Source organism: Tigriopus californicus, chromosome 11 (assembly GCF_007210705.1).
Source record: "Tigriopus californicus strain San Diego chromosome 11, Tcal_SD_v2.1, whole genome shotgun sequence".
NCBI classification, from domain to species: domain Eukaryota; kingdom Metazoa; phylum Arthropoda; class Copepoda; order Harpacticoida; family Harpacticidae; genus Tigriopus; species Tigriopus californicus.
This window is the reverse complement of record NC_081450.1, coordinates 1085838-1096424: the sequence shown is the minus strand read 5'-3', so window position 1 is coordinate 1096424 and position 10587 is coordinate 1085838. Positions and strand designations below refer to the sequence as shown.

Below are 10587 nucleotides of genomic sequence, written 5' to 3'. Positions count from 1 at the left end.
TAGATTTTTCCGAGATTAATGCTCTGTTCAATGGTATGGTTTTTCCATGTTTGGGTTCGATACGTGCACCCTGTAAATCAATCCAAAAATGAAAACGAAAAGGCCAACACTTTTCTTTGAAAACGTGATTTGAAACTCGACTTACCTTCATCATCAGCAAATATATTGCAATATCTCATAGGACCTAAATCAATTTCATTCTCTAGCATCTGTTCCAACTGACACAACATTTGGGCACTTTTGAAGAAAAAATGAAGCACGAAACTTAATAAAAGATGAGAATTAAAACTCTGTTTTAAAACCCTGACCCATTTTACTGTATACTGCCATTTCCAAATCCTGCAACACATAAATTCGTGCGAACATTAAAATTTTAGAGCTGTCCTGGATAAGAATGACCCTATACTTCTTTTTTCGAAATTTCGGAAAAAAAGATTTTTCGTTTATAAAAAATCAATGTTTGTGCCTAAAAACAGAAATCCCATAATTGTAAAATTTGAAGGTTGTTTGTCAATGACTTCTGCTTAAATTTGGTTCAAATAGGTCCAAATCATCTGGCAAACGTGATGGCCTGAAAGTGGTGTATGAAGAAACTGGGCAATCAATCTTCTACTTCTAACTATTTCACAGTATGTCCAAATGAACCAAATAATAAAGGATTGATAACAGTAGTCCATAACCTATTGAAAATTATATTTTAAAGTGTAAAATGTTCCCTCTTAAACTCCACATGAAGATGTTCCCAAAAAACAAACGTGTTCCATTTGGTCTGCCGATATCAGAAAGTGCATCATGTATTTTGTTGACCGTGAACATTAGTTATTCGACACCAAAAAATTTCATCGATTGTAACAATCCCAAATTATCTCAAGTTTCAGCACTGAGAAAATCAATTTGACAAGTTTCTCACAAGGGAATGAATGGATTTAGGGTCCCTTGCAAATTTTGCGGCATCTCTTTTTGAAGACTTTTACATAGTAATGATAGGTGAAAAAGACTTACTCCATTCTACAGCAGACATTCAAATCCAGAGGATTCAGGTCAGGCCACAAGGTGCCTGAAAATCCTTGGACTGCTATTTGAGCCCATCAAGGTTCCCATCAATCCAAAATGGACTCTTCCATAACAATCTTGATGAAGTTATTGATGTTCCATGAAACTTGAAACTCCTAGAACCTTTGAACAACATGTCGGCCAGTGTTAGCCCAAAGTTTCTCGAGTAGTGTGCTTTAAAGCAATTGTTAAGAGCAGTTTGGCAGCGTCAACTAAACTTTGTAAAATGATGACCAAATTGAATTAGTCATTAGTTAGTACTAAAGGGAAGTTGAGCATCCCGTCCAATTATTTGTTTTAATGAAAATTAAGGTTCAAGGTTCCAGATGTGTATTCGTATAAATGGAACAGTTGGTACCTGTAAAGAGAATACCTGTTTCGGCTTTTGGTTTGGCCTTTGCTTTTATGATGGCCAAGAACTTATAACCAAGGATAGAGATAACTAGATCAATTGAGAAACTTAATTCAACGTCGAAACTGATTCTTGTGGTTCAATAAAAGAAGCTGCAAGTGTACATACAGCTTCGTCAAATGTCTAAACTGTCTTCCACCAAGCGCAATATTAGGTTCCTGGTCACTCAACCTCCCGGTCTCGTTGTATCCATTGAACCCCAAAGCCACCATTGAATTTGTATTTCAGTCTTTGGTACAATCTTTTTAAATACAATTTTTAGTGAGTCACAATCTTCAATAAGGCACACTGATGTTGTATGTGAAGGGACAAGAAGCGACCTCGGGGAGCTCATTTCTTGGCACACATTTCATTTTAATTAAAACTCAGGGTAAACAGCATTCTCAATGTTGGAATTCACCCATTGTCTTGGTGGCAGTGTAACCATGCCTGGTTACACAGTAAGTTGAAGGTGTTCTTTTAAATTAGTTTCCTCACAAGTTGTCAGAGGGTCTTTTCGTTTTCGCGTAAGACTCAAGATCCCCCCTAATCTTGGGATGCTGGAAATGGACCATATGGCATCAATGCATCTATTGCTGTTTCTTGGAATTGGACGAGAACACATTTGAGATCAAGGAAGATTGAGGACACTCCCAATGGTGCTTGCTCATCGCTTCTTCTCCAAAGGTCCGAGCATCACGGAAATTGTGCGCAAGTCAGTGGGATCCACCAAGTCGATGGGTCGCTCTCCTTCGTTGGAACGGATCGTGGATCTGGCTCCTCGTTCCAATAAGAATCTGAAACACGCAAGTGTTTTTCGTCATTATTGTCGAAGTTTAAACAGAATCTTGGCCAATTCTGTTCGAGGGACAATGAGTCATAAACGAAGTGGGCTCTTAATTCCCGCAAAAACTCGGGTCATTGTGCCTTGCTTCCAAATGGGAAAAAGAGTAAAGTGCATTCGAGGATGAACTCTGCAAATATTGAGTGAAAAAATGCAAGAGACCTTGTTGGACACTAACCTCACTAGGGTGATAATGACCCGATGCATGCCACTAATATGGAACTGACAGAGCCATGGGTGACCTGGAAACTGTGCTGAAGAAGCCATAATGGACACTCAAGCACTAGCAGGGAACAATGCAATCAAGCTCAAGTACAATTCGGCATCCCTGAAGTGACTCAACTATAGAACCCGACTTCATACATGCAGTATATACAGAGCTACCAATGGCCAAATAGGACGATGTGTGTCTCCTTCGGAGTTTGAAGACCGGAGCCTCAAAGTTCTAATCAGATAAGTTTCGACTCCTGCCAGTTTAAGAATGGTCGAGCGCGTCAGGATTTATCATGTCATCTGGCATTCATTCAAGCCTTTCCTGTCCACATTACACTTGAACTCACTCGCCCAGGCTCAATCCTGACCAATGCCCGCCTGCCCTCCTAGCTGTCTTTGATCAATTGCAATGCAGATCCTTGAGCAGGAAACCTATTCATGGCTTCCTGCCATTCCCTACAACTGGAATTTCTACACACGCAAGGGATTTATAAAAGAGCGCTTTCATTTCTTGCCTCTTTATTTCCATTCATCATGCCCATTAATGGTGGTGCCTTGTCTGGATGTGAGACAAGCATTTCTACTCGCCCATGCCATCGTCAAGCTCTGCTTTGATCAATTTATACTGGATACTGGGGGCTTTTAAAACATTGGTGGTCCATTCGGAGAAGGGCCCGGACCGGGTTCGACCAAAAATGCAGACATATCCTGGCTCAACTTTGAACCTCGTGGCTGATGGCTGCTCACGAGCATCCGTCGTTTCCATCCTTTTTTCCTGTCTCAAATTTTTTGAACAGTGATGCCAATTTGGGTCCATTGTAGCGTGTCGGCAAAAATAGTATCCAAGTCAATTCAGCATATTTGTGCCAAATGAATTGGCAACCCCGCAATATCAGGGGCTAGTCAAGCTAAGGTCCTCAAACAGGCCTCCATTGCATAAATGTAGAACGGTTGCCTCAAAATGATTAAAGTGTAAAGCATGATTTGGCAGCACTTGTTTACATTCAGTCAAGCCAGCCATTATTGGATGACTAATCGCTCATCTTGGATGTTCCTAGTTGGCTTATTCTTTCTAACACACCATAATAGCCAAACCGGGAGGGACCTTGCTGCTTGAATTAGATTGGAGTACTATGTATTGAGAGATCAGACCAATGTCTTCAACTCCAAATAATGTCGCCTTTTCTTGCAATCATATGTGTGGGGATCGATTTTGTTATGGTATTCTGCCATCTTGTTTTTAAATGACTGCTTTCCGGAGCTTTGTTATCTATGGAATATTGAACATTCATCTTTATTTTGCTTGCAACCATAGAAACCATGAAAGAACCACATCCACAGTTTTTCATCTGCTTGTCATCCAAACCTGACATGGTCGACATAATGACAAAAAAAATGAAGTGATAAGTGTGGGTCCTATCAATCAAATCAAAACCAAAGGCCCATTCTTTTCTTATGACAAAAAGAAGAATTTAGTTACCACATCTTCGGCTGCAACTTTAGCCATACACAACTGTACCGAATTTTCTTGAGCTACACGAAGCTTCAATTCGCTTACCAAATATCACCGCAAATGGGGTTCTAAAAGCAACTAGTGCCGCGAGAATATCGCGAACTGACGCATCTCCTTGGACAGTACTCTAATTCCGGCCCCTCATGAGTTTCAACCTGGCATTTGGTCGGTGAGGCATTGATTCCATATTCTTCAATGAAGTCTTCAAGGAAAAACCCTGCGCTGTGAAGAAACCCCAATGAAATAGTGGCATGATCCATGTTGGATATATATCCTCCGAGACAAAGAGATGGTCCAAAGAAATGACCAAGATCAAATCAAGCCATCTGAGTGGTCATCCATCTATTTATCTCCCTCTAACCTAGTACTGAAGGAATGTAACAAGAGCTGTACTGAATGGTTCTAGCTCTCAGTGAAGGAGCCCTTTCCTGTAGTAAGCCATAAAATAGATGCTGAGAATGACAATGTTGGTGTGCCTTGGATAGGGTGCGACAATTCTCACTTCATCTTGATAGCATCACATTTGGGGTGCCTTCATGCATGCATAGCGAGAGCGTATAGTAGATGTACGTACAGTACTCTACACCGGTATTCTCCATTCCACAGCAATAAGGGCCCAAACGTAGACGTGAATAGGGCCAAAGTCCTTATGTAGATCCCAGCACGCATTCTGGAAGTGTCACTCATCTCATTAACAGATATTGTAGACACTATGACTCACTTTGCCCTAAATAGGCTAATCTATGCCTATCTGAGAATGGGCCCTAAAACACACCACGGGCATTGGCAGATCGGGGCCTGCCTGGTTTTGCGTTTCAGCTCCCAAATCATGAGAGGGCTTGACGGTTCTTGGAGATTCTATTCACCATATGCTTGGTAGACAAAATGTGTACAGTGTAATGGTTTCCGTTCCTTCATTTAGGTAATCACCATGATTGGGTAATGCCGAAATTGTCATCACACTTACCCCCAAAAAACGTCTCGTCAAGGCTGACTGAGGCTTGATTGGCGAATCGATTAGATGCCATAAATCTTGCTTTTGCCTGAGTCATCTGTTTGGGTACCTGCTATTGTCTCGTTACCCGAAAAATGCTCTTTCATCCATTCGGGCGCTTTCATTGAACTGTTCATAGAGAACAACTTGAACGACGAAAAGACATCAAAACAGCAGCAGCGGTTGAAAGACACCTGAAATGCCTGGAGTGGAACCAAATCGAACCCAAAGATTATACAAAGACCCCCGAGGAGGTGGTAACGACAAATTTGTTTTTTTTTCTTTTTCCCTTCCCTTGATACTGGAATTGAGCTTGAAATTCTTGTATTCGTTCAGGACTGAAGAGGCTGCCTGCCTATCGACCATCAAGAACATGATGATCAATCTGAGAGAGTTCGGTGCCGTTTACGAGGAATGAGGACAACAAGCCTCTGTATTGGATGATGAGCCGAATGGAAACCAGCTCTGGTTAGTCCGATGATTCATTCGGATACTTTTGAGGGGTATTTCTGTACGGATATTTTTGTTTCATAATCGCTTGACAATCACTTCCCTCGAGTTTGGAGATTTGAACATCCCAGCCGGAAATAGCGCTGCTAATGTATGGATATACTGTATATTGTGAGTAGTACTGCCATCCCGAATGCGAGCCAGACATCATTACCATCGATCGTCTTCTTCCAAGGTGACCTTTTCAGTTCAGGTCGTACGGGGAGCTCAACATGCAGGATGCCGTTCAAACGAACCTGACGGGTTGATTCCACCCATCTGAAAGCTTCCGATGCGATTCAGTTCGTTTGAGACTTGTTTGCCAAGCTCGATGCCAAGCAAGGCATTTGAATTCCCAAGACCCTCGGCAGGTGTTCATTGGAGGCTCTTCGGGATGATCTACGACGACTCCCCCTGTCCGCCTCTGGCTAATTAGAGGTGGAGGAACCCTTTTTAAGGATGTCGTTAGTGGCTTCAATGGTTGTTTGAGGCTTCTAGATCATAAACACCGTCTTCTGTCTGAGCTACCCAAGGTGATGTCCTAGTACTCGTTGTGTCTTTCGTGCCTTCCGGACAGCCTAGCAATCTTGCAGTTCGTTCAATGGAGTGAAAAGCAAATCTAGATCAACAAGGGTCGTGTTTTATGGCACGAAGGTGAAGGTGCTAAACCGGCTGACTTCCCTGAGAAAAATGTGGGATGTCCCCGACGAAGTGGTGTCCACTTCCACTTCGAGTGGTCATTGGCAATCCATTAGAAGGGAGCTCCAAGTGGACTCCATAAATCAAGGCAAAGCTAGTCACTCAGACCTACCTACCAACCTACTACTATCGATGGCATGACAGGCATTCACTATAATAGTCACCTGTATAATGGGTAGCTTTAGAGCGAGTTATGAGTCTTACTTGGCAATATCGGCCATGCCATTGGCACAGGCAGCGTGCAGTGGTGTCCAGGAATCCGCATCCTTCAGGTTGATGTTGGCGCCGTGATTGATCAAAATTTTAACCACTGTCAGGTTATTGTCTAAAACCGCCTGATGAAGCGCTGACAAGCCTGAAAAATCAAAATGTGTTTTACGATTATGGCCCATTCTTTGCCTTCCTTGCCGAGGCTTGATGCGAATGCCATCAAAATTGGAATGCAAGCAAAAACGCGCTGGCTGCTGACCACGTTTCAAATTTCCCGCGGAAGTCATAAAATAAAAACACAACAACACAATAGCTTACATACAGAGTGTGGAATATCCATTCACGTGATCCCCAGCCATCTTTTCTTGAATGGGATGGATTGAGTGAAATTTCCAATTCTAAATTTGACCCTAAATTATAGCTAAGACGAGGATGGGCCTAGCACATCGATCGTATGTACATGTACGGGCATTGCCCAGGTTTGCCCAGTTTTGTCCGTCCTCGCCTTGGCAATCGGTCGTTATTGATGCGAGACTCTAATTGAGCTGGGAGTCCATCAACATAGAAAATTCATTAGCATCCTTCAACCAGAATGGACGGCTAGGAATTTGTGACCAAAGTGGTTTACGATCAAACCAATGAAACCACGCACACTAAGAAGATTTTTCCTCCTCAAGATCCTCCATGATCGATCCCCGAAGACCTGCCAAAGGTGCCAGACTTACCTGCGCTGTTGATCCGATTGATATCGATGTCGATGCTGGCTCGACGAAGGAGCCCCATGACCGCCTCGCCATCTTGCTCCTTGATCTCGTTCTCGAAGATGACCTCGTCCGGGAACCGAACTCGGCCTCGGCCCGGATTATTCCTGGCGAAGACACTAGCTCTGCGACTCATTGTGTCGAGGTCCTTGGGTGAACAGTCTCTGGATGTTCAAGCAATGTCTCAATCACTCATGCGAGGTCTCCAGAGGTCACCAAAGTAGGCGCCAATGGAGGGGAAGTTGTTTGGGAACTGTCAAGAATCTGCTATTAGTTCCGCTATGTCACAACCCGGTCGTAATTGAGCCCGAAGGGGACGGACGCACGTACATCACTCATGATCTAGTTTAATTTATTTCCAAGGATGTAATCTTCCCTGAATGAATCGTAATTACACACACGAAACCACCGCTGTCAGTCCGGACTTGGCTAGGTAATGACGATTCTCCTCAAAGTCCTGGAGGCTCCTGAAAGGAGATGTGGCATTCACGGGCTTGAACCCGGGACTACCTCAATCGGTTTTTTTTCTGTTCTTGATTGTGCAGCCCACTCCACTTATTCATTTAATTAGGTCGAGGAGCCTGTTGCACAATTTTCGCTCCCCTTTGGATGATCATGCTTGGCCGACGAACGAGGAATCGAATTGACTCAATGATTGGCCACTCTCGACGAGTTTCCTTGTGCCTTTGTGTGCGTTGTTGAACGTAAATCCTCGGGAATGAACTTGGAGAATTGAATTCTTATTCAGAGACTCGAGTCGCCCTCATCTCGCCTCTACGCACATAAGATGCTGACTTTGAACTCGTGAGAGAGGCTTTTAATCCACCGTGAAGGCTAAAAGCTATCCACTCTAGGTGGTTGTTAACATGTTGTGTACTACTCGAGCCGAATTTTTCTCCCCCGTTCGAATCTTTGCCAGCGAACGGAGCCTTTGAATAAAGAAGATATCAAAAGGCGATGTCTAGCATGCTGCTTTTGGTACCTTCTGGGTTGCAGACGAACCCACTTGGTGGGGTGGATGCTGAAAGGAATCAAGGCACATCGCCTCTCAACCCTTGCTTGCATAATTGAGTACATGATGGCATTGGTTCCTTCCAACAAAATAGCATGGTGACGACTCCCAAATTACGAGACCACGCGAGCGCAGAAGCCTCAGCTCTTTTTTTGTTGTTGCAAATTGTGCAGAATTGATTAGCTTTACAAGCCGGCAAACTTGCTTGCTTGCTCGCAGGAAGTTTTACATGGGCTCATACATATCATTTCGAGTAGCACACAACTAACCTCAAGGAGATTTGGTGGTTCTTGACTCAAACTGCAATACAATCACTTTTCCTCATGTTGCTTGTTGAGCGGCTAAAGAGGCACTTATGCCACTACCTTCACCACCACCGCCATCATCACCACCACTTCCTCCTCGTCCTCGTCGTGCACCCTCGGTCTCATGCTCAAGATGATCGCTGTCGAGGTTTGAGAATTATAGGTACCTTCTTAGGGCCATGATGATGATGGCATGAAGCTTACTCACACACTGACAAACTTCGTCACCGCTTCGTCCATCTACACACGGCGAGATTTCAGAAATGACTGCTTGGATTGAAGATTGGAGGCATAGTAGATCTTTGAATGGATTGGGATACCAACATGAAAGAATCACAGACATGATGAGGATCTTGCTCTTGGCGCGTCCGAAAACGTTAGAGACCGCTTCAAGGTAGGAGCTTTGTACACAGTTCAGGGTAGAACCAATGAACACCTCTCAAAGGCTATAAATAGGCTTAGGTTTGGCGGGGTCCGTTCAAAGTTTCCGTTGGATTATGAACGAGTATTAGCGCTCAAATCACGAAAGACAGCTCCTGGATCGATTTAGTTGACAACAAATGACATTCGGACGCGACACGATCTACCGTAATTTCACATCTATTTACTACTCCAGCTCAAAGATCAAGAGAGGTACGTAGAGAGGGGAAAAAAATCCGCAGTTTTTTTGCGTACGCACATCTGGCCCAAAGAGCGGACAGAGAGCGTGTCTACGCACATCCGTCCCACCAAGCAATGCCCCCTTCATTTTGTACCCTATGGCTGCCCCAGCAGACAAACATCCGACATGGGCACGGGATTATCTTGTTGGATTGAACTTTGCGGTGGTTGTAATGATGGCATCAACTACATACGAATGTGTACACGTACCTCTAAAGGGTAGACGAGGATCCCCTAGCTGCCAATTCGTGCTTTACGGATCCATTGGAGCTCACATTTACGGATCATTTCCAGAACGCCTTTGATTTACCCAGTCCAAATAAGGCCCTCGCATTCACCCGAACCTCACCTGAATATAGTAACTTTTCTTTTAGACCCCAAGGCCGATTGACTGAGAGGCTGAGACACTGAGAGGCTGACTGACTGACTGACTGACTTGCTTGCTCGCTTCTATGCTTGCGCGACGTCGGGACCCTTTCATTGTATAATAGTCGTTTGGGTCGTGTGTTGAGCGAGCATTCAGCGATGACCAAGTACCAATTTAAAACATAGCGACCACATTGGCACACGAAGGGTGGCCAGACCCGGGATCCCAGATCCTGCCAAAAAGGTGAACAAGTGAAGAAATTAATTGATCACGAACTTTAAAAGGCTCATTTGAGAACAGTCATAAACGATGGGCTTAATCGCTTTTGGAGGGGAACTTTCCTCTTGGCGAAGGAAAATTCGGTCGAAGGAGGAGGTCTTCTCCACCTGTAGATCTTTATCGGGTCGGGTTTAAATCATTCATTTGAGGACGGCAATAACTCACTGCCAATCAGATGAGCACTCCTACCCTGTTCAATCAGGCACGATGCCAACCGATCAAACGGCAAATGATCCACTATTTAGAAATGGCAGCGAAAACAGGGTACAGCCAAAGCGATAACACGATGCATGTTATGTTGGACTAAGATGGTAATCTTGACCCCCCAATGCTAAATCTTGGATCGAGGAAGATCGAACGGCATAAAGAAAGAAAAAAAACAACAACGTAAATTTGTACCTTGAATTTTTATCCCAGATCCCGAGCAAGAATGTTTAGCTTTCAAGTTTAAAAAGATACCGCGAGGTTTTGAGGTCAAGAGCACTTGGTTCTAACGGAATATTAAAAACAAATCAAGCCCGTGTCATCCGTGAAAAGGGTTCCCTATATGAAGCACAGCAAGCGTTGTGAGAAGTTCTAATGCATTTTTCCGGCGCAATACAGTTCTTGCAATGTGCTGCCTATCTCAAGATGTGACACGTTTTCCCCTTGGAATGAAATTAGTTTTCCACAACAAAGTCGTTTATGGAATAGATACGTACAAAGGAAATAAAAATAGGAGCACCACTGCTTGGAAAGGAAATCCAATTGAGATCAAACTTTGATTTATCTTCAAGAGAGTGTGGAGAGGCAATCCC

General features: G+C 43.8%; 1 protein-coding gene across 7 annotated transcripts; it reads right to left on the bottom strand.

Moving 5' to 3' along the window:
* Window positions 1-1671: 1671 nt before the first annotated feature.
* LOC131890610 (protein phosphatase 1 regulatory subunit 27-like) lies at window positions 1672-10021 on the bottom strand. 7 transcript variants are annotated; one of them, XM_059240000.1, is made up of 6 exons: window positions 9494-10019; window positions 8693-8784; window positions 8449-8624; window positions 7132-8017; window positions 6401-6551; window positions 1672-2241 (listed from the first exon to the last, which is right to left on the bottom strand). In XM_059240000.1, the coding sequence occupies exons 4-6, from the start codon at window positions 7301-7303 to the stop codon at window positions 2112-2114; spliced, it is 453 nt and encodes a 150-aa protein (XP_059095983.1). In that variant the 5' UTR covers window positions 7304-8017; window positions 8449-8624; window positions 8693-8784; window positions 9494-10019; the 3' UTR covers window positions 1672-2111. The 7 variants fall into 7 exon arrangements, with proteins under 7 accessions (XP_059095983.1, XP_059095984.1, XP_059095982.1 ...); XM_059240001.1 differs by having other exon boundaries at window positions 9355-9496; XM_059239999.1 differs by having other exon boundaries at window positions 8449-8784.
* Window positions 10022-10587: the final 566 nt, after the last annotated feature.

What these genes read in the sequence shown, in the direction of transcription:
- LOC131890610 (XM_059240003.1), bottom strand. Translation starts at nt 7,303, where the DNA reads ATGAGTCGCAGAGCTAGTGTCTTCGCCAGGAATAATCCGGGCCGAGGC. An exon ending in CAATCGGATCAACAGCGCAG is followed by an intron (nt 6,552 to 7,131) that starts GTAAGTCTGGCA and finishes TTGATTTTTCAG; the next exon opens with GCTTGTCAGCGCTTCATCAG. An exon ending in GGCATGGCCGATATTGCCAA is followed by an intron (nt 2,242 to 6,400) that starts GTAAGACTCATA and finishes TGCGTGTTTCAG; the next exon opens with ATTCTTATTGGAACGAGGAG.